At 38.4% G+C, this 24121-nt stretch overlaps 2 protein-coding genes across 2 annotated transcripts in view; one reads left to right on the top strand and one right to left on the bottom strand.

Moving 5' to 3' along the window:
* Window positions 1-1813: 1813 nt before the first annotated feature.
* SREK1IP1 (SREK1 interacting protein 1) lies at window positions 1814-11191 on the bottom strand. Its single transcript, XM_032096356.1, has 5 exons — window positions 11101-11191; window positions 7504-7551; window positions 5790-5930; window positions 3680-3758; window positions 1814-2109 (listed from the first exon to the last, which is right to left on the bottom strand). The coding sequence occupies exons 1-5, from the start codon at window positions 11111-11113 to the stop codon at window positions 1920-1922; spliced, it is 471 nt and encodes a 156-aa protein (XP_031952247.1). The 5' UTR covers window positions 11114-11191; the 3' UTR covers window positions 1814-1919.
* A 111-nt stretch (window positions 11192-11302) lies between these two features.
* Window positions 11303-24121, top strand: part of CWC27 (CWC27 spliceosome associated cyclophilin) — a 101417-nt gene continuing 88598 nt past the window's right edge. Inside the window, exons 1-9 of the mRNA XM_032096354.1 lie at window positions 11303-11556; window positions 12224-12320; window positions 13895-14007; window positions 15214-15357; window positions 16052-16150; window positions 16311-16414; window positions 17395-17464; window positions 19935-20014; window positions 22152-22185. Coding sequence (XP_031952245.1) covers window positions 11515-11556; window positions 12224-12320; window positions 13895-14007; window positions 15214-15357; window positions 16052-16150; window positions 16311-16414; window positions 17395-17464; window positions 19935-20014; window positions 22152-22185 — 783 coding nt within the window. The 5' untranslated portion in view covers window positions 11303-11514. The remainder of the gene's footprint in view (window positions 11557-12223; window positions 12321-13894; window positions 14008-15213; window positions 15358-16051; window positions 16151-16310; window positions 16415-17394; window positions 17465-19934; window positions 20015-22151; window positions 22186-24121) is intronic.

The following is a 24121-nucleotide window of genomic DNA, read 5'->3' as shown; positions in this document are numbered from 1 at the left end:
CATGGACAGTATCTCCCAGGTGATCCGTGACTGTGAGACATGCGCTGCGATCAAGCAGGCCAAGTGGGTGAAGCCCCAGTGGTATGGTGGGCGATGGTCCAAATACAAGTATGGGGAGGCCTGGCAGATTGATTACATCACACTGCCTCAAACCCGCCAAGGCAAGCGCTATGTGCTCACAATGGTAGAAGCCACGACTGGATGGCTGGAGACCTACCCTGTGCCTCATGCTACTGCCCAGAACACCATCCTGGGCCTGGAAAAGCAAGTCCTTTGGAAGCATGGCACCCCTGAGAGAATCGAGTCTGACAATGGGACTCATTTCAAGAACAGCCTTATAAACACCTGGGCTAGAGAACATGGCATTGAGTGGGTGTACCACATCCCTTACCATGCACCAGCAGCTGGGAAGGTTGAGCGGTGTAATGGACTGCTTAAAACCACCTTGAAGGCACTGGGTGGGGGGACTTTCAAAAACTGGGAGATGCATTTAGCAAGAGCCACCTGGTTAGTTAACACCCGAGGCTCCACCAGCTGAGCAGGCCCTGCCCAATCCAAACCCCTACAAACAACAGACAGAGATAAGGTTCCAGTGGTGCACATGAGAGGTATGCTTGGAAAAACTGTTTGGATAAAGTCCGCCTTGAGCAAAGACAAACCCATCCGTGGGGTCATTTTTGCTCAGGGACCAGGTTGCACCTGGTGGGTGATGCAAAAGGATGGAGAGACCCGATGCTTACCTCAAGGGGACCTTGTTTTAGGGAGAACTACCCATGGCTCTGTACTTGTATCAGTATCAGCATGTATATTTGTATATAATTTGGGTGATGCATAGATTTATATGGTTAAAAAAGTTAAGTTTCATGTAACATGTTAGTATGGGAAAAAATTCGGGGTGGATAATGTTGGGGTTTTAGGTTAGTCTTAGTTTTTTTTTCCTGTTAAAGGAATTTTCTCCCATATGCATGTTGCTAGGGGACGAATAGCTGTACTGAAGAAAGACAAAAAGGGGAGTGGGGCGGGCCTGGCTACTCCTTTGTCTACACCTGGGTGTGGGGGCAGTTCGCTCTGAGCGTCCGGAGAGAGAAGCTGCAGAGAAAGGAGCTGCTGCTTCTTTCTTTTTGGCCGTTCTTTCTTCCTGCTGGAAACAACGCCGGGACCCCAAAAGCCGCTTTCCCTGCCCTGCTGGAAGCCGAGCTGTGGCTGCCCTGCCCCGCTGCTGCTTCGAGCTTTCGCTACGCTGTAGCCCTGTTCGCCCTGCCTGCCTGGGCCTCCGTGGGGTTCTCCCATCTGGATACATCTCGCCTGCCACCCGGGATTTGCGTCCGTCCCTGCCGTTCTAGCCTGCCGTTCCAGCCTGCTGTTCCTGAGAGTCCGGGATCAGCTGCCCAGGGGTTTGTGAAGCCTTTGTCCCATCCCTTCCCGGGATCCCAGGCCACCAGTGCCACGTGCTCCCCGAGCTCGCTCCGGAGCGCCCCCTGCAGCCGCGGGGGAACCATCGCACCTGCCCTGCTCACCGGGAGCCGCCAGCGCCCCTGCCGGCTGCGAGCGGAACTGCACCCGAGGGGAAAGGGCCCGGCAGCCGAGAAGGCTGGGACTGGGTTTGTGATTGTTTGCTGTTACTGCCATAGTTATTGTTGTTTTGTTTGACTGGTTATATACATATATATATATACATATATATATATATATAGTAAAGAACTGTTATTCCTATTTCCCACATCTTTGCCTAAAGGCCCTTGATTTCAAAATATAATAACTTGGAGGGAAAAGGGGTTATATCTGCCACTTCAAGGGGGGGCTTCTGCCTTCCTTAGCAGACACCTGTCTTTCAAAACTGAGACAAAAGCATAAATAAACTTGCTATGAAAGGAAAATCATCTTCTCTGCAGAAGCAAACACAAGAATAGACCAGCATCTCAGTCACTACTTGAACTGTCTGAACTGTTAGAAGATGAACTTTTTTCCTTTCGTCTCTTCTTCTTCTCCTTTTTATGATGCCTTCCTTTCTTAGATTTATGTTTTTTTCCCTTTTCCTTTTCTTTTTTGTGTGATTTTTGCTTTTTTGACTTTGGCTCATCCTCTTCAGCTGAACTTGATGAGGACGATCTGTAAAAAAAATGCAGATCAATATGTAATTAAAAGAAGGAAAATGACACAATAATAATTTAAGGTGTCAGTATTTATATAATGTCACAAATTAAATTTGGAGTAGAATTTGTACAGTAGCATCCACTGGAAAGCTTATGATATCTGAGTCTGCATGTTTAACTTAAATGATAACTTTCCTAATAACACTTTCATGCCAGAAAAGCCGTATGTTTATAATACAGATTAAAAAACAATGGAATAGGCAAGTTGTGCAGGTTTTCAGTCTTTGAGAAAAGAAAGACCAAGAGCACAGACCATCAGAAAATAAAGTATGACAGCAAGATAGAGCTTCCACTTTTAAAATACTGCATGATCAATAACGATGCTAATTAATGCCTTCAAATGTATGTCCCTGATGCAAAACTCTACGAGAAACAGGTGGGAAAAATTTTTAGGTTCTTTCAGTTTATACTATTGGTCTCTAACCAGCAGTGATAAGTGATTACATACATAAAAAAATTATGAGAACAACAAAATTTATTAAATATTTGTGAATGCTAAAGAAGGCAGTTTTGTGCTATTGTTTACTTGATTAACTATTACTTGCATGTAAAGAAAACCGACAACCAGACTGACTCTCTTCTGTTCTACTTCTTCACAAGTGTAAGGTCTGTCTTCAAAAGTGGATGTTTGAGCTACACAATGTAAATGAGGAAAGGGAGAAATGCAAGTACAACAGGTATTAAATCCCATTTCTTTATTTCTGAGAGATGACGTCTTCTGGTCTCCAAACACATTTTACAGTTTATAGCTTCCAGTACAGTTCCTGGGATATCATCTTATCAACTGTCCTAACAACAAACCAGCCTCATCTATGGTCTCATTTCAAAAAAAAAAAAAAAAAAAAAAGAAAAAAAAAGAAAACAAAAAACCAAAAACCAAATCAGTCCACAGGCCAGAACTCAGATTCACAATACATTGGGGTATTACGACATTTTCCTCTGAAACTGGAGTAACACTGTTTTTAGACTTCTACATTAACAGGTACCCTAAAACTCAACACCTCTTAAGTATTACAGAGGTTTCCCTTTTGATAACTGCATGTTACTCAGAGCACATGTGTGTGCCTGCAGGTGTGTTAACACATGCATGTGCACACAAAGAGCCCTAGTTTCTGAACTTCAGAGAATCTTCTGCACCCTGGCTCAGCTGGGGACCAACCCCACAATCCTCCTGGACTTACTCTTTTCCCATCACAGCTTGCCTAGAGCTGGACAGTCAGGAGGAGTACTGCATTCTCTGATCTGCAGACCTCCAGCTTGCTAGAGCTTTCAAAGCTCCTGTGATCCTAACTCCATGGTAGAAAGCCTGTGACTCCACCATTAATCGAAGAACCTTTACCTTACCGTTATTTTACCATTACCTTACTGTTAATCAGTTCTCATTAGAAAACATTAAACTTTTCAAACCAAAGATGTACTTGCAAATAAAGTTGCATCAATAGAAGCAATTTCCTGAGAAAGCACAGAAGTATCAAAAACATTTCTGAAGTTGTGTTTTGAAATGAAAAGAAGTGTGTGAAGATTACCTTTTCCTCGGTCTTTTTAATTTTGTTTTCTCTTTGCTTTTTCTTTTTTGCTTCTTTTTTTCTTCCTCTTCATTTAAATCTATGGGTAGAAAGTTGAAGTTTACAAAACATGTGTCTGAATTAAGATCAGCATTAAAAAAGTAGCTTCAATAGCAATGTAAAGTTACTACAAAATGATTCTCCTTCCCCCAAATTCTGGTTAGTATAGCAACTTCAGAAATATATTGCAGAGCAGCAGAAGTTTTCTACTCGACTTACATTGTACTGACATTGATCTAGGCACTAAGAATGAAGGAAGGCCTGTAAAATGTAGCAAAAAGACCTTTTCCTATATGTTTACATCAGATCCAGGTTTTCATATCCGTTCTTCTGTATTTTAACATTCACCATATTATTGTCCAAGTCTGAAAACAGGCCATTTAATTAGAACATATAAAAAAAATAATATTCTGTTAGTCTTCCCTGAGTTACTTTCACACATCCTTATTTCATGCTTCACAAACAGCAATGCCGTGAGACACATTTGAGTTAATTTTTAATGTACTGCCTACAAAGACTGGCAGAAGAGTCACCCCACATCTGGTTGTGTCTGCTTCCTGCCGTAATGCCGTACAGCTTGGTATAGTAACTTCACATTTCTCTTACAGGCAGTATTTTTATGACATAGATGAAATTTCTGACCGTAGATTTTTCTATACCTGTTCAAAAAGTATTTTTGAACTTTGCAAAATGCAAATCCACCACATAAATACACATTCAGCTAACAGTAAAATACTGGCTTTATAATTTATCCTTTAAAAAGAGACAGCCAATTTTGAGTATTTTATCTTATTGTTACGACACTTTCCATAAAGTCTGCATGCTGGTGTAGTTATTCCTTTGCTACCACAAATACAAATATTGGTCTGTATGTTATGGAGCGGAACTTGAAAGAATTTAGTATGACATAAAAGAGCAAATTACCTTTGGAGCAATGAAAAAACATGAATGAGAATGGGTGAACAAACAGTATTTTTTTAAGAAAATAGTGCAAAATCTTGAGAAGATGAGGCCACTTGAAATGGCAAAATTCCACCTGGATAATTGGCAGATACATGCCTCCTTACAATATACCTACCAGCCACAATTTGAGAAAGAACATATAATAAACAGGAATATTAGAAGATCAAGTAAACAGCTGTCTTTCCTGCAGATATCCATCTTCAGTCAGCTTAGAACTGAAAAAAATCCAACCTCTACATTCAAAAATACGTAATAAATGGTAAGTATTTTTTCCAAAGAGACTCGTTCCAATAAAGTACCACTGCAGTACCAATTCAGCACTCTTGATAAAGAGCCTATCCATTTCTTTTGAAGTGAACAGCTAACTATAGGGTTCCATCTATCCCTTTTCCTTTCTAAATAGTATCTTCAATAGGAACTAAATGTCAGAGCGTGTGAGAACAACCGAACAAAACATAATGAAAAACAGAAGGGCAGAGGAGAAGAATGTTCATTCGCTTCAAACACACTGTGGCAGAACAAACTGCCCTTCTTACTTAGGTGAATAACTTCTTTGGAGTCCAAACTCAAATAAACTCAAGTATCTGATAAACAACTCATCTATCCTCTCTCTGACAAAGAGGTGATACTCAGACATTCCAAATATAGAACAGTACTTCTCCAAATATGAATGGCTGAATTCCAATTTACTAGCTGTTTCAGTCAAAATCCTACTTAGAAACTGGAGAGAAATTCAGGTGTCATATTTCTCATTAGCTAGAAGATGTTTTAACTACATGTCATAATCAAAAGATTAACTTGGAACATCCATGTCATTTTCTTCTAAGCAGCTTCTTAGTAACAGATCAATAATCTTTTGTGTTTAGGAGCCCCTTTTGAGATGTTCCAAACAGGTATATTAGTAACTTCCTATGGAAGGAATTAATCCTAATAATAAAAGAGTGTGGGTGTATCAAATCTCTGAAGTCTGAACACATAGAGCAAAAGACCTATTTTAAAATCAAAGGCTAAAAGAACTAAAGTAGTTATCAGAAAGGATGAGAGTCCCTGCACCTCAGAAGACTATTATCCAAAGTATTCTAAAAAAACCCCACAAAAACCACCTTACTCTTTTTTTCACGCATGGCTTGTAATCTCTGTAGTTCCTCTTCCTCGCTGTCTTCACTGCTAGTGCTGCTAACATCTAAAACAATATCTCTTTGAGGATCTACTCGGAGGAAGTTTCGACATTCAAATGTCAGATGACCAGCTGAACAAAATAAATATACAGAAAGAAAAATTACAATTTACCAAAAAAACATCAAAAACTAAAGAACATTTATTTTTGAATTATTCAGTTTTGAGAAGTGAAAGGAAAAAGGCTAGGCTGTGATCTGTGAAAAAGGCAGGAAAAAGCTTACTTTGAAAAAGTCTCCAAGAATTTTGATAGCTTGTGCTATGCTCTTCCATTTAATAGTGCTTTATAGCTTCTCTCCTATTCTGCTAATTTGAAGATTTTTTTTCGACTTTAGTTTATATTTTTTAATGGTCTCAGATACTTTCTGAAGAAATTACCTAAAAACACAGTGTGAAGTATTTAAAAAACTGTAGTAAGTGTTGCATTGCTTTTTTAACTCTTGCTAGTGAAATTGTAGAATCCTACTTGCTTATGAGACATAATCTTTAACAACCAGCACTTAATACTGACTAAGCTACTGCCTCACCAGTATTTTCAGTTTTCTAAGTTACATCTGGATAATCATGACGAGCTAGAAAACTTGTGCTGAATACACTCATTGAAATAATAAAGTGAAATTTAAAAACAATTAAGATCTGGTTTGGGAGATGCAGTAATTTAAGTAGTAATTGAAAAAGCTCATGTTCTTAGTAAGGATGATGTCAAACTACCTATACCTTGAAGACAGAGATTTTAGGAACATAAACATGGATAATGTGATTTGACTACAAGTTTCCTTTTCTTCTAGAAAGCTTCTGATACTTGCTGCATGTAGAAACAAAGCACTAAATCTGTATTTATATCCATGATCCTTGGATACACAAAGCAATTCCTTGACAAAATTTGTTGCAAAGCCTGAAGTGAAAGAATGAAGCAAGCTTTTTTCCTGTCACCCAACGTAAAGTTCATAAAAAACAGCTTAACTCGCTGTGCTAAAAGTTCAAGACAGTTCAGTACAAAACAGTGTCCATTCCTCCAATGTTCTAAAAGTAAGAGTCAGTGATTAACAATTTAAAATCTTCACTAAGACCTGTCTCCATTAATCAGGAAAGTAGCCACAGACATGCTTATATGATCAGTGTATAATGCAAAGCATGAGCTAAATGCCAACTGCAGAACTTGTAAGCAATAAAGGTAGCTGTTTCTTGAAATACACAATACACAAAGTAGTATTTTCTTAGCATAAAAGATTATCCAGATTTTAAACTATTTTTTCTTGTGAATCAGATTGGACTTAACTTAAACTGAAACGCCTGCATCTTTACAGTAAGATTCAGACGAAGCACAAGTGCTAATCTGAGTGTATATCAAAGAAGGTGCTTTCAATTCAAAGTTTCTCAAATAATTACACTGCAATGAGTATGTATGAAGATAATAGAATAATTTTTTTTCTGAGAAACTCAAAGAGCATTGATAGGTGTGAGAAGCCAGAGAATGAATATGAAATAAATAAATGAAAAATAATATGGTAATTTAAACTGCAAATGTCTGGGCAACCAGGGAGAATACTTTTCTCATTTTCTCCCCTCTCCTCAAAAGGCAGTTCCAACCAACATCATAAACTGAAGAAAACACTGGAACCCCCTTTTGCTCATTACAGACTTACGGTAGCCACACTTCTTGCATCCAGCTCTGATGTTATCCTTATTTCCACCTGAAAGAGAATATTTCACCAATTAGGTGTTGCTGAAGGGAACCTTCAAGTTCCTTTCAAATGTGGCTTAATAATGTCAATACACAGATAGAGGTGATCGCTCCTCAGGAGTATTAAGTACACTAATGTACGGATTTTCAACCCCCACATGTCCTCCCTGGTTGGGGGAGAAAGTCCTTGCCAGGAATAAGAGACGAACAGGACTTTTGGATCTTCTCAGTCTTCAGGTTGTTTATTATATCTTATCAGTAATTTACATGCCGCCAACATAGCATGAAGCAGAGCAAATACCAAAAAGCAGATGCAGGAAAACTCAAGGCCTTTGGTAAATTATCCAATAGTTGCTAAGTGCATATATTGTTTTTAATTTTCTACCAATCCCTAATGAACTATCCATTCTCGTGGCCTGTACTGCAGCGTTTTCTAACCCATCATTCTGTGCTACCAACACTGCAGAAAATGGAGTAGGCGAAGAAGAAGGAAGAGACCTGAAAAACCACAGGGATCCTCCATCTTGTCTTCATCTACTTACTATACTATATGTCATACTACCACCTAACTCACACCCTTGTAGATTCTAGTTCATCCCAAAGCCTTGGCAACTTTCTCCATGGACGAAGCTTAAAAACAGTGTTTTCCAGGGGGGACGGGTCTTTCAGAACAGGCAGAGAAACACTCCCTGCACTTTGGGTTCCAACACACTAAGATCTCTTAAAAAAACCTGCATTTCTAAGGCTACTTTTCTGTGCAGTAATCTATAAGAATACATTTGACTAGTTTAAACTGCTAGAGATCATTTAGCCTTCCATAATTTACTGCCAAATCCTAATTTGACTCATTGTGACCTTTCCACTTGTTTAGTTACAGTATTGATGCCTTTTCCTGGTCTTAAAATCAAGAGTCATACACGGTTAGAAGGGGAAAAGGGATTTTACCTTGGAATTTATTTTAAGGATCCTTAGGTGCACATGTCCAGGTCATATGCATCGAGATGCACCCCGCCGAGTGTGACCTCCCCCCAACATTGGGTATAACATTATAGGTTTTACTAATTAGCATATCTATCAAAGATTCCCCAATGAGAGGCTCAAGTGAGCCCCCTCCCCAAGGAACCTTCCCCTGGATGGTTCTATCTTGGTTTACAGAATGTGTTCTAGAGAGGACCTTGGGGTCTGGGGCACACTGATCCCTAGCTATGAAGCTTCTAAACTCTTTAGTCTCTTAGCTTGACAAACAAGTCCAAGAATGTAGGCAAAAAGCACCAGGAATACAGAAGTTGTAAAAAGGTATAACAGGGGCATAAAAGAAAAGGCAAAAATCTTCATGGCATCAGTATGAACACAGTAATATGTATCTAACATTCCAGTGATCTGTTGCACACTATATAAATTCTAGCAGTGCAAGGGTATTGACTGGCATTCACTGGAAACTCTGAAGTGGTTTATATTTTAACTGCAAGAACTGGCTTTAAAAGGCAATTAAAAAGACCAAACCAAACAAAAAACCACTCCTGAAAAGAAAGAAGGAAATAAAAAAGTCAATAAACTGTTGGATTTTTCTGAATCCATACAACATGACACCAAATACAAAAAAATGTAAGAAAGCAAATGTGTAATAAAGTAAAGAGAGTAACAGAAAAGTTTGGATTCTAAGCAGGACAAAGGATCCTAATAATGCAAGTTTTAGGCATAGAAAGTGTGTGATTCTCCCATCTGTGACAGCAGGTAAGGTAAACAGACACAGTAGGACATGATTCAGAAGAAGGGAAGCACCAGGGACTTGCCCCCCGCCCCAGCAGATACATCTTACTTTTAATCATTTAAGCCATTGGTAATGAAAGTCACAACTGAATTCCCAAAATCAAAGGATGCCATTCTATCCTCCAACTGAATAGAGCAGAAAAACCCCAGCAACTTAAGCAGTCATGTACATTTTTCCGAGTAACTAGGAAATGCATTTAAATAAATAATCTATTTATTTAAGTAAAGAAATCTATTACTGGATAAAGAAATCTATTACAGAAATTAAAGAATCAGAAATGGAGTACACTGGCCCCATTAATTCAAACTATGATTTACTGAAACAAGCACTGTCTTCAGAAAATTCTACTCAAAATAACTGAAACCGTCAAACCCCAAGTTGAAAAAACTACCTTGGAAACTCGGACAGCTCTGGTCTATGACCTAAAGAGTACTGGAAAGCCAAGCAACAAAGATCCATACATTCCATTGTAACACATGATTTTCTGCAGATCCCAAAACCTTAGTATTACATATCCCCTTCAAGATCAGTAGTGTTCAGGTGCCTTTTTTGTGACTATCTTTAGAAGGACAGCCATGAGAGGTAAGGAGGTAGAGAACACGAAAGAAAGTGTCACAAAATAAAAATCTTGCCATGTCACATCACAGAAACATTCAAATCAGTATTTGCTTGTCCACTATTCCTTGGGACTACAAAACAAGATCACCCAAGCTACCTACTTTGTCTCAACTTTCTGAAAATGCATAGTCAGCCTCAGCCCTACTGCACAGCTGACTTATAGGTAAAGAAAGATTTGGTATTCCAGCAAAGGGAGGTCAGTACAGTCATGTGCACACTACAGAAATCTCCCGTGTAAGTCAGGATCTCCAAAACAAACACCCATCAGATGACAAAAACATTAATATTGTCATCAAATATTCCCACCGAATTCCTAGGACTGAGATTTTATTATTGGCTTTAAATAATAATGTTAGAGGCAGGAGTTTAGACTAGATAAAATTTTAGATGACTAAAAGCAAACAAATTGCAAGAAGCTTCCTTTTCTCACTCCTTCCTCTTCCCGTATCTTAATTCTCAAGGCAACTAACAACTGACGCAGAACTAAGGACTTCATTAATTCAGTGGAGCATAAGATTGGAAAGAAAAGCTTCGGAAACCTTTGAACGCAAACATGTTTCCTCAAGAACGCCTTCTAGAATGGGTGCAAGCTTCTAAAGGCCTTCTCTTCATCAGAGAAGCAGCTCACCAAAGCTCAGGCCTGTTCAGTTGTTCTCGAACCAAACACTCCCCGTTTTCCGAACAATGGGGGTTTGTGTTTGGCCAACACAGACCTGAATACCTTGCAAACCGCGCAGGTGTTTCTGCCTGCCCTATCTCAAAAGAACAATCTATTGGCACACAAGCGGTAATCCACAACGACAGTCGAGGAGAAAAGCGAAGTCCGACAACCACCGTTCTTTGGCTCTAACCTCAGAGGCGACGGGAACGCAGCGCTGGGTCACCCCCAGGCTCGGGGAGAGGCCCCCGCAGCCTCGGGCGGACGCGGCCGCAGCGCCCCGGCCCCGCGCGGGCACGGCCCCCTCTCCACCTCCCTGCCGCTGCCCCCGGCAGCGCGGACGGAGCAGTGCCCGCCGCCCCCCGCACGCTTCCCACTGCCGCGCACGGCCGCGCGCCCTCCCCGCGCAATTGTCCGTCGAGCCGCCGCTGATTCCCCATCCCCAGATGCCGCGCCTGGATCCAGCGGCTTTGCCCCCTCTTCCCCCACGGCCCCGGGCCGGAACCCCTCACCCGGCAGTGCCATCCCGCAGCTCTCTCCGGACCGGCCCGCACACGCAGCGAGGCTTCTCCCCGCCGGAAGGCTTTTCCCGGCGTACTCCCGGACCGTACCACTCATAGAGAAGGAAGGGGGTCTCAGTACTCCTAGGGCGGGAGCCACGGCGGGGGACCAGAGGTGTGTGGAGAAGCCTACGGGTGTTTCCCAAGACACGTCATTTCTCAGTGATTCCCGCAGAGACTCCGGCCGAAGACTCCTTCCTTCGTCCTTCTTCCCGGCTTGTGCAACTTTATCCCCCCTTTCCTTGGTTGAGTACAGGCTCCCAAGATGGCGAGGGGTTCGGGGCGGTAGGAAGTGTTGGAGGCGAGGCGGAGTTCAGCGTCGGCCGTGGGCGAGTGTTCGCTGGCCGGGCTCGTCCTTTCCCCGCCATGAGCAACATCTACATCCAGGAGCCGCCCACCAACGGGAAGGTGAGGCTGCCAGGGTGAACATCCTGGAGAAGTTGTAGGGTAATGGGGGGACAGACGACAGAAGCACGAAGTTGGTGGTGGTGGTTGTGGTGATTTGGGGTGGGGAGGTAGTTGTTTCTGTGCTGGACTGGTTTGGTTAAAGTTACTTCTTTGGCATTACCAGAGTCAAAGCACGAGGCGTGCTGTGTGGAGACATAACACAGAGCACTCCTCGGAACGTTTAATTTCAGTTCCTCTATTCTCGATTATATCTTACGTCCTTGATTTTGTTACGATTTATCACTGAATGTAATGGTATTCCGTGTAAGAGAAATATGTGCCTTTGGAGATTTATAGTATTTTTTCCCCCACGTTGTTTCGTTATGGAAGTGATGAAGAGTATCTAAGTTTGTATCGAGTACCAGCCACGTTATGTTATGTTGTGTTGTGGTCATTATGTTGTTACAAATATATTATGCATCTTTATTTATTTATACATATTGATTCAGAGCTGTATCTCAAGATCTGGAAATGGTAGGTAGAACTAACAGTAGCTGCATGACACACTTAAGTGTATACCACTCTTACTAATATAACAAATTCAGATGTATTTTTAAGGAAGTTATATTCTTTGATCAGTGTCTAAGTTACAATAAAACTGATGTTGCATTTATGTGTATGTTTACAGGTTTTGCTGAGAACTACAGCAGGAGAGATAGATATAGAATTATGGTCAAAAGAAGCACCAAAAGCATGCAGAAATTTCATCCAGCTTTGTATGGAAGGTAATGACTGAATGGGAAGGGAATTGCTGAAATTGATTCATATGCAATCTTTGTGCCCTTTCTGTAAAATAGAGGTCATAATTATGTTTTGACTTAAGTATGTCAATGGGTCTATTTCTGTTTAGAAGTTATTAATTGACACACAGACAATGTTTTTCAAGGTTACCAATGAAGCTGGTGGAGAAAAAAAAGTAAAAATTTTGGATGGTTTTCTCAAATTAAGTAGATGACATAGTTTTGAAATACTGTCTTTCAGAGTCTTGAGAAATCTTACTTTCAGCAAATGTCTACAAACTATAACAACTTTAGTGTGTGTATGAAATTACAGTGATGCAATGCTAGATGTTCTCCAAAATTCTCTTTTTTGCATCACAATTTACACTACCATTTCTTTTTTTTTCTGCGAGTGCTCCTAATGTTTCATTTGCTGTATTTTTTTGTTAAAGGAAGCTCTGTAAAACTTTCCACTGAAGCAGTGGGTACCAGAATGAGAAGCTCCCTACTGAGAAAACTGTAACAAAAATCTTTGAAAGACTTGATGCCTTTATATGTTTTCTAACTGCTGCTATTCTCTCATTTCAACATTTATAGAATTGTTTAGAGTTCTTTTAGCCTTTGTCTGTTAAACAAAAGTAGCAGTCTAGGCTTTATGGCTCCACCACAGATCTGGTCCGTTTTGTGTTCTTTTCCCTAGACTTTTTGGAGTGGTAAAGGAATTTCTTAGCCTGTGATAAGGGTTCACATATCCTTAGTGGGCTTTATTTCCTTTCTGATTTTTTTAAAATGCTGTGTAGTATCCTATGCTTTGTATAATACATTTAAGTATTTCTCGTTAATATCCTGCCTTGTAACCATCCGTGACTGTGTCTAGTTATGCTGCAACATTTGCACACCCTACTTTGTCTTGCAGCATGCTGTAGATTTATTTTTGTTTATTACTATTATTATTATTATTATATCAACCAGGAGTATAGTTCAGGTAAAGTTATGTTTTCATTCCTTTTGTTTTCTTATGGTCTTGTAACCTTTATCAGGTAGATAGATAAAAGAAGAAAAATACGGGAGCAAAATGTACCACATATTTCATTCAGCAAAAATTATGAATTTAGGTACAGTATAGGTGATGAAAGGTGTTCCATGCTGGTGAGTGAAAGTGCAAATCATCTGGTATATGGATGTGGCTGATGTTGTCGATGAGATGTCATCCAGGATAGAGCATAGTATTTCTAGTTCTCCTTTTAAATTGATGTATTTTGACAGTATCATTCCAGTAATAAAACTTAAAAGCTGAAAAGACAGTAGTTCTCAAGATCATCTTGTCTGTGATGAGCAGGATTTTTTTCAAAAGAAACCTATGACACCACAGGGGTTTTTTTGTAAGACTGTGAAGAACAGAAGGGAACCAAACGGAAGGCAACAGTGGAATCTAGTTACAGTACCTGCTTTCTGGAACTTCAGTCTCTGGACATCTCTGTATGATCTATGTGAAAATTTGGGTTTGAGATCACTTACATGTATTTAATATCTTATTCTTTTTTCCTCTTTTTTTTTTTTCTTTTTTTTTTTTTTTTAAGAGTATTACAATAATACAGTATTTCACAGAGTAGTGCCTGGCTTTATTGTGCAAGGGGGTGATCCCACTGGTACTGGATCAGGAGGAGAGTCAGTCTATGGAGCTCCTTTCAAGGTGTGTATCTTGTGTGTATGTCCTACACATTAATTTTTTGTTGTTCTGTATCTGTTGTTCTTTCTACCACATTAGATTGTGAAAAATCAGCTCTTTTATGAAATGCATACATGTGCAGTAGTTGCCTTCATGTGCTGCTTCAGTGTGTTTGAATATGCCCTTCTAAATTGAGAGTTCTTAAATCTAGCTGCTCTGGTGTATTGATAAACCTGAGGGAAGCTACACACTGGCTCAGCAGCTGTATTCTGTTCTGCCTGCCTGTTTTATTTCAGGTGGGGCAGGCACCTTTAACTTGTGGCTGCAGCTGCAAAGCCTGTTTCTGGGCCTTCCATCTTCTTGCTGCTAGACTTTTAAATCTAGCACAAACCTGAAGTTTGTGGGAGGGAATGGTACCTGACCAGAGAACAAAACAAAAATTGCCGATATTGTAGTAGCATTGCTGCTTCAAATTAGTGGTATCTCAGTATTGCAGTGTTTAGCATCGTGATATTGCAGTGGTATTTATCACTTTCTCCTTGCTTTGAAGGGAGTCCTGTTTTGTCTTCTTAGGTCCAGAAAATGTTCTTCCTGTGGATTTTTGCGTAACTCTATTATTACAACCTGTTACTGTGCTTTCATGAATTAGGATTTAAATGAATTTTTCACATAAATGCAGTGATTGTCAAGAATGGTATTTTTGCAAGAAATGTATGAAATGCAGTTACTTTTTAAAATGTTTTAGGTTTTCTTAATATCAGGGAGATAACGAATGCAAATGAAAATAATGAATAACAATTGATTTTTAGGCAATGACTGGGAAAAGATAAAATTAACAAGACAGAACTTAGAGGTTTTTTAATTAGTAATGTGTCTTTCTGTTATTGATATTCTAGTTTCTAATTTTTTGTTTGGTGTTTGTTATGTGTTTATGGTTTCTTTTGAAGATTGTTCACTTTCTTGCATCATTATAGGCACTAGGGATTAGAAATACTAAAAATAATTTTTGCTGCTCAAAGTAGAAGCTTTTAAATACAATTCTGGCACTGAGTTTCAAAATACTTGGGATTTATTACTGTCTGAATTAAAAAGAAAATTAGCAGGAGATTTTTCTGTGTGTGCAGGTTGATATAAATAATATCACTTCTCCCTCCTATCACGCTGTAGCTAAAGGAGTGAAAAAGTAGTTTTATACTGAAACCGTTCTATTTTCTGCCCTGCTTTTACCAGGATGAGTTCCACTCACGATTGCGATTTAATCGAAGAGGACTTGTTGCTATGGCAAATGCTGGGCCCCATGATAACGGGAGTCAATTTTTCTTTACATTGGGTCGTGCAGATGAACTTAACAACAAGCACACAATCTTTGGAAAGGTCTGTTACATGAACTAGAGTCTCAGTTTAAGTCTGACAGAAGCTAGTACAGGTTGCTCTGAAGGCCGGTTTAGTGCTGAAATTTATTTCAGTGCTTTCTAGGCTCTCTGTTCTCTTTGTTTCTTATATCCGGTAGAAAAGTTTCTGTGGGTTGTTCCTGTTATTATCTGTTTTGCTGTTGTTGTTCTTCTAAATTGTATTTTTATGTTGTGCTGCCTTTAAATAATCTTATTAGTATTATTATGGCTCTGTTATTAATCTGCTCATCTACTACTAATGACATGTTAGAAAATTCTGTTTGTAGATTCTAACTACCCAGGAAGGATCAGGAAAATGAAACACATGAGATGAATTTACCACTCTCATGATTTACTTAAAAGAAAAGAAACCAAATATTTTTTTATTTCGGTGTTTTTTGTTTTTCTGCTACATAGTTCACAGTAAGACTTCAACATCTTCCTCTGCGTACATTCTCAAAACTACCTGTATTCCTTCAACTTTTGCCATTAAATCTAAAACCCCAAAATTTTCTACTTTGTACTTGCTGTCTTTTAGAAGTCTTACATGCTTACAGTATTTTTTATATCACTTGTACTTTCAAAACTTTTTACATAATAATTGCCTTGTAATTTGCAGAGTGAATAACACAAATTACAGTCAAGGACTTTCAAACCTTTTCTTGTAAATTTGCCAGGTTACAGGGGATACAATATATAACATGTTGCGCCTGGCTGAAGTAGAAGTTGACAAGGAAGAGAGACCTCTCAGTCCGCACAAAATAAGAAGTAGTGAGGTGAGTGTGTTCTGGTTTGAAATGTGACATTTTAAAATTCTTTTGTGCACAGTGTTCAGAAAATTTGGTTTGTCCTTTTGCATAGTGTTTTAAAATGTTGAATCACTTAATCACAAAATGCTTACTAAAGATGTGTCTAAAGTACTGGGTTTTTTAACAGGTTTTGTTTAATCCTTTTGATGACATTGTCCCAAGACCAAATAGAAGACTGAAGAAGGACAAACCAGAAGAAGAAACTAAAAAGTCCAAAGTAAAAGGCACAAAGTAAATATCTGCAACATAAGTGGTGTTATTTTCTTTCACCTTTAATTTGTAGTTTGGCAGTTTTTTATTTTCATTTCTGCCTTTGAAGCGCTTCCTTGTTTCCGGGAAGGATCATGCAAATCTAGTTTCTCTGACCGAAATGTTTACTGTGCATCTGCTGAGCTGTAACTGTTTCGTGCATGTGATAGCTTGTTGAAAATAATAAAAGGTAGTGTATCTTTCCCACTTGCCACAATGAGCAGTCATCTGACTGAGATTACACTGCATTTAAAACCTACTTGTGGGAGTAACTGGGTCACAGCTCAGTTCTTCGGGATTTTTTGAACTTATTTTATCAGATACCACTTCTCCCCCACTGAAGTACTGAGCAAGAGGCAGGCATTTTGACATGGGAAATTTTAGTTTCTGTGAATGAAAATTCATAGTCATAAACACACAGTGAAAAGTAATAAGAACTCTAAAGTGTGCATGCTGTCAGTTCTGTTGCACAAAAATAGAACATGTTGCAGCTGACTGATTCCAACATAGTGTAAATAATTAACTCTTGAAAAAGAAATTACAGATCATAATTTCTTTTAATTGCATTCCTTGAATGTGTACGCATTTGATACCTTTCTGAGCCATCATATCTTGAAAATCTTGTGTCTTACTTGAATGCTGCTCTTCTGAGGAAAAAAATGGAACAGGACTGTCAGCATTCAAGAGTCTGGGAAAGTTAGTCAAGACAGAATTTCTTAAATAGTGTCTTAACTGATGCTTTGCTATCCTTGTTTTATCTCAGGAATATAATAGAACATGCTTTACATTTATGACTTACTGCAAAGCAAAATGCGGTAGTTGTTTGGAATTGGTGCATTTAGCAGGACAAAAGTTTTTTTAAAAAATCATGTACAATATGAATGTAATATATTTAAAGTTAATGGAATGTTACTAAGACTATGTTTAAAATTTTACTAGAAATTTTCTTTTTTCTCCTAAAGAAACTTCAACCTACTTTCCTTTGGGGAAGAAGCTGAAGAAGAAGAGGAAGAAGTCAGTAGAGTTAGTCAGGTATTGTACCAAATTATCCTTATTTTTCTTTTTGTCCTCATTACCTTTTCTGCATATTTGTGGAAAGCTTTAAAGTTCTTAGTCTTGTTCTTCTGTTTGCATTTTGAACAATAATACTAGAAATCGCTTTACTTTTTAGGATTCTGCTGTTACGGCATTTTGAAAAAACAGAGGTTTTTAACTCTCTTGACTTTGAAGGTGCCTTCAGTTACTTCATGAAATTTTTACATTTCCATGAAGTTTCGCAGTATAGATCTATGTCTGCTGTTTGAAAGTCATGGAAGCGATAGGTACTTTATTCTTTCTCAAGTCCTTAACTTATGAGTGTGATTACATGGTAAAATACTTGAATTCTGAAGATCATCTATGCATTTCCAGTGCATGCTTAGCTCCATTTTCTTACATATATCCTTTCATCTGTGTGCAAAATGTGGTTATTGTGGAGAAAATAGTCCCTTATCATAATTTAATAGTGCACTGTAGTGAAATGTTTACATTCACAGAACAAGGGTTGCAGAGGTAATTTTTGGTCTAACATTTACTTCCCTGACATTGCAACTTAAATAAGGTTAGTTTAAAAATTTCTTTAATAAATTGTTGATTTAATTTTTACTGCTGACCAAGTTGTTTTACTAGACCTGTAGGCTTTCTACAGCACTTTGCTGTTTTGGTTAGTGATCAGACTATATGGTCCTGCATCCTGTGCCACATAAGTGAAAAAATGGTTGTCAGTCTTCAGAAGTTAGTTAAAATACAAAAGGAAAATAATGAATAATGATGGACAATATTATAGTGAGATGGTATCAGTCAGAATGATAGTAGAGTTTTATTACAACAGCAGTTTTAACTATTTTTCTTTCTTTTTTTTCAGCTTACCAGTCAGACAAACTTTACTTGTTTACCTTAGTATGTTCATCTGCCGTTTTGCTCTTGCTGTATATCTGGCTTGTAATACTGCGTTTAACTCAGTTGCTTCGACTTTCTTACTTCTCATGCCAAATACTCGTTTGCAATTTAAAATTGTCTAATTAGAATGCCTCTTTCATGATAAGCCTAATTTCAGTGTTTTCATGCTTTCAACTCAGCCTGAAAATCTCATCTGCCTATTTGTCCTGACTAAATTCTTGTCTAGCTGTAGCTAGATAAATAACCACACCAGCTCTTTAAGAATTTGTTTATTCTTTGCAACAAAATAAAACCTTCTTTTTGAAACCTCATTGTTTGTTCATAAGAGGTCTAGATCAGTGTCTCTGTAGTTCTGGCTGTTATCTTAATCCTGATTAAGTTGAAGTACATGAACATCAGCACTAACTTTCATTCTCTGTTTCTGATAAGAGAAATGGAAGGTCAAAGTTTTATTGAGATCCTTTGACACCTACAAACTTAGAATCTTACGAGCTTTTTTTGGTTGCTAGATGCAGTAAGTCTTGCTTGTTTAAGAAGGGCAGAGAGGCTCTGGGTGAAACCCCTCAAGGCCATGAAGGCTGTTAGTGTCGTCAGGGTTCTGGCTGTAGGGCCCCCACCAGTTGTTGATTAGTTCCTTCAGTTTAAACTGTAGCTTTCAGTGTCCAAACTGCTTATTGTCTGTACTTGTTTCCTTTTGTGTTTTAACTTTGCACCACCACCACTCCAAAAACCCCACCCCCTTCCTTAATGAAGGAATTATCTTTTCATGTTGCTGAATGTGTTAGTCTGTGTTTTCTACATAACAAAAAATTTTAGTTGCGTTTAAATGAGCAAGATTTTGTCCACACTCAACTCTCTTCCCAAAAGCATTAGATGATGGAGACATTCACAACACAGGTCACAATACAGACTGTTTCTGTAGCAGAGATTTTCAGTCTGATCTCTCTCTGAAATTTTAAGTATACTTTTTTTCAGATTAGCATGTAGAATGCTTTCCAACTGCAGTCTTTCTGCCTGAAGTTCTTATGTGTTGTTAGATTTGTTTGAGTCCTTGTGTCAGTAGATGATTCCTGAATGATGTATTCCAGGTTGATGTATTGCAGTTTGTTAATTTCTTCTTTTTTCCCCTAGGGATCTAATTAGTGTTCTTCCAATTAAGAAGTATTGTTTTGTAGATGGTGGTTCTCTGAGTTGTCATGTGTCATTATTGGAAAGTCAAGTTCTTAGCTCTTCATTCACTCAAATGTATATGTGCTAGGCCTACCATCTTTATGATGTGTAATGGTTGTCATGACTAAACAGTATCCTTTTTTCTCTCTCTCTTTCTTTTAAAACTAAGTGCATTGCTATTGCAAAAATAAATCCATGGAGTCAATTTGATGCTTCTCTTTCTGGAACGCTTTCTCTGTTCCTCTGCTCTTAAAAGTGTTTAAGCTTACCGGATAGGCTAAAGCTAAACAAGAAATAAATTATGTTTTTCTTACCATAATCCTTTTTCACTATCTAGCCTCTTAAACACTGAAATGAATAACTTTTTTCTTTTTTTTTTTTTTTCTTTTAACAGAGCATGAAGGGAAAAAGTAAAAGTAGTCATGATCTGCTGAAGGATGATCCACATCTAAGCTCAGTTCCTGCTGTCAAAAGGTTAATATGTGATTTCTAATTTCTAGAACAGATCTACTTTCAATATGTTATACCCTATTATGATAATGAATACTTCTTTAAGAAATGTTAACTCATGTTACTCTTTCAAAAATCAAGAGTGCCAGTGCTAGATCAGACTAAATATTTCTCTAACCCACCAAGCTGTTACCACCACTGGCCATCCAGTAAAGAATAAAAGCAGGGCAAATATAATGTTTATCTGTGTCCCAGCCTCCATCAACTTTCACCTCAGAGGACTGTCAAGAGTTTGATGTAGTATCTTCCCTTTTTGTCCTGAACTTGGATGCTACCAGTGGCACTTCATAAATTCTAGCTCTCATTCTAGTAGAGACAATGAGCAGTCAGTCTCTTTTATACCTCTCTTTACTACAGTCCTTTCTTAGACCATCTCCTAGCCTAAACTTTTAAAGTTACTTAAATTTTCGTCATGCAGAAGATACTCTGTGTCGTGATAATTCTAGTTGCTTTTCCCAACCCTCCAATCCAGCTTATACTTGAAAATATCTATTTTTTTTCCTTATCTAAAGAACACACTAAAAATTAGGTGAATCATGAATCTATATGCTTGGATAAAGTTGGTTTTCTTCTCTGTTTCTTTTTAGTACTTTATAAATTCTGATTTTAACCACTGTTGAGTGTTAAAGTGAGAAAATTCCATGAAAATACGTTAACTCCAAGAATTTGCTTATTTTAGAATTGTGGACTAGTTGGTTTGGAAGGAACCATTAAAATTTATCACATCCAACCCCCCTGCAATGAGCAGGGACATCTTCAACTAGATCAGGTAACACAGAGCCCCATTCAACTTGGCCTTGAATGTTTCCATGGGACATCTACCACCTCTCTGGGCAACTTGCTCCAGTGTCTCACCAGCTGCATCATAAAAAACATCTTCCTTATGTCTAGTCTGAATTTACCCTCTTCTGGTTTCAGACCATTACCCCTTGTTCTTTTACAACAGGTCCTGCTAAAATGTCTGTCCCCATCTTTCTTATAGACCCACTCTAAGTATGGAAAGGCTACAATAAGGTGTCCCTGGAGTCTTCTCCAGGCTGAACAATCCTGCCTTTCCTCAGTGGAGAAGTGTTCATCTTCATGGCTCTCCTCTGGAGTCCCTCCTTCAGGTTTCTGTCCTTCCTATGCTGGGACCCCAGAGCTGGATGCAGCCCTGCAGGTGGGGTCCCAGCAGAGCAGAGCAGAGGGGCAGAATCCCCTCCCTGGCCCTGCTGGCCACGCTGCTTTGGATGCAGCCCAGGACACAATTGGCTTTCTGGGCTTCAAGTGTACCTTGTCAACTCATGTCCAGCTTTTCATCTACCTGCACCCCCAGGTCCTCCTTGCTGGGTTGCTCTCAGTCCATTCATCCCCCAGTCTATATTGATAATCAGCAGTTGCCCTGACTCAGGTGCTGCACTTTATTAAATTAATGTCATTGATTGCAACACATCTAGAGTTTTTTTAATGGTCTTGCTTACTTACTGATTGCTTAGAGCACACTTCAAAGCCTTAACTTTTGTGACTTCTTTAATATTCCTTGCTTTTTCTCTAACATAACTTCTTTTTTTAAATTCTGGGCTAAAAAGGTTCAAGGGTCCTTATATTTGCGATAATTAATAGTGAGTGTGTTAGCCTTAGAATATTCAAATAGATTTATTTTTTAATTCACCAACCTGTATAAGCTGTATAAGAAATTAAAATCTTGATGTTAAGCTTAATTATCAGTAAAATGCATCTTCCGAAATATAAACTAGTTGCAATGAAATGCTAGTAATCATTTGATAAAAGAGATCAAAAATATCTCAACTGGGTTTTGGTGGTTTCAACTATATACATTAGTGTTCTTCTTGAATATTTCAAGGTATGGTTAGGATTTCTCCATTGTATGAAAGTCCTTGTTTTTAAGCATTTCTAATTAGAAAAGATTATGATGGTCAAATGATAGAAAATAATATTAATTGCTACTTTTAAGATTAATGTGAGGATGATATAAAGCAGTAAGTTCACTAAAATTTCAGGTGGCTAGCAATTTTTTTATTTAAGAAATGGTGTGTTTAAAATACTGTATTGAATCTCCTCTAGTACTTCAAAGTAGTTAATTTTTTTTTTCTTCTTTTAGTGAAGGAGCAAATGAAGAAAAGGATTTGAGTGAGGTAAGTATCATTTTTTTACAAATAAGTCTTTTTTTTTTTTACTGTGTGCAGAATAGATTTTCTTTGGGGAACAAGTGCTACTTTAGAGATTTCTGAGAACTAGCTCAGGTCAGATTTCCAGCACAGGCCTGAGGGCTCTCTCCGAGCTCTAGTATTTGGCTATTCACAGCAGGGTAGAATTAGCATACTGCCTGCTACCCTTTGTAAAAACTGTTTATATTGTATTTCAGTCAGTAGGTTAGGTATATAGAAGTATGGTATATGGGCTGTGTACCATCCAGTGACAAACTACCAGAGTGATAAAACCCCTGAAACTGCTTCTAAAAAAATAGTTTAAATCAAGTTTGTTATGAATAATTATATAATTGCAATATTTGAGGGTAAGTCTGCATGTGAGTCAGATTCCTGTTTGAAAGATTTCTTCAAGAGAATAAAAATTCAGTGAATTGTTAAATTGTAGCAGTTAAATTGTTTGACGAAGACTGTCACCTCTGAAAGACATGAAGTCTGAATAATCAGACAGTAGCATTCAACTAAACATGGAGGCAATTTAAGTACAAGAAAATTGTCATACATTGTGCAGATAAGCATTATGTCTCTGTCTCCAGCCATAGATCATGGGAGTACCCTTTTGAATTGCTGTTGAGATAAAGATGTAGTATTTGACTAGGAATATAATCTCCCATTCCCCTAACTGAATTCTGGAAAATACTGTTTTCTATATCTATCCGTCATGCACAGGTATTAACTACACTGTGTGTTGACACACTGGAAGTAAAGGAAGAACACAGTCTGTGCCATTCGTGTGCCTAAAAAAAAGCATTTGCTTACATCCTGTTCCTTTTTTCACAAGGCACAGTATGAATTCAGGTTTTTTCACTCTTCTCCTTTGTAATTCCTGCTGTGCAGGAGCATTTTAGTGTTAGAAAAGTTTGGAGAATGCTATTTAATTAATAATTCTTCAGATGTTTAAATAGCCCTTTCTTAAGCAAACTGGGTTCAGGGAGTACAGAACCTGGATGTGTTAGGTTGAATAATAAAAATTTAAATTAATATACCTAATTAAGCCGAAGTTGGAAATATGAAGGCTTTTTTTTTTTTCCTGGAGAAGTGTTGTCTTTAGGTTAATTTCATTGAAAGATTTTAGCTAAGATCTAGCACTTCAGGCAGTTACCTGGGTCTTGTACAGTGGTACAAGTAGTTTATCATCTCTCTTGGAGTTTAGTTAAATATCACAGGATCACTTTTGCATTTACACAGCTGCAATGTGTTGGTAGTTATATAGCAAAATAATTCTTCCAGATCTCCCTACCTCCCCCAGCTAACAAGCCCATAGCATGTAAGGGAAACTCTTGCTAGTATTCCCTAAGCACCTGGCCTTGCTGTTCATGCTATTAAATACCATCCTGTTTCTCTAATTGCAGTCCTCAAAGTCGTACATTTAATTCTTTGAGAGAGCCTTTGTGTTAGCAATAACTGATAGCTATTTGTTAATATTGTTTTTGTGCCCAAGTTGTTAATTGAAAACATTATATGAAGTGTTTTCCCACCAGTGACATCTCTTTTCTGCACAGTATCTTTTCCTCTGCCTATTTGTCAGTCAGTAGCTGAACAGTAAGTTTCATGCAGTACTATGAATAGATAAAATTAGATGTCCAGCCCTCAGTTCAATAATCTTATTAAATAGGAAAATCATATTATATACAGTAGCCACTAGTCATTCTGTCACAAAATGTCTAATTACATTTTTATTTCCCTGTTAAAGAGAAGAATGGGGCAACTCCACCCAGCTAATAACAGCAGCAAGTGGTACTGCTTTCAGGCAGGCAGTTTTGCATTTCTGTGTCTCATGGGGAACAACCATCAGCCAGCAGAACAGCCACTTGCCTTTAGAGGTGCCATGCAGTTCAATTTGGGTTGTTGAATCTATTGTTAA

Source organism: Corvus moneduloides, chromosome Z (genome assembly GCF_009650955.1).
Source record: "Corvus moneduloides isolate bCorMon1 chromosome Z, bCorMon1.pri, whole genome shotgun sequence".
NCBI lineage: Eukaryota > Metazoa > Chordata > Aves > Passeriformes > Corvidae > Corvus > Corvus moneduloides.
Note: the sequence above shows the minus strand (reverse complement) of the source record. Positions and strands in the feature narration are given on the sequence as shown.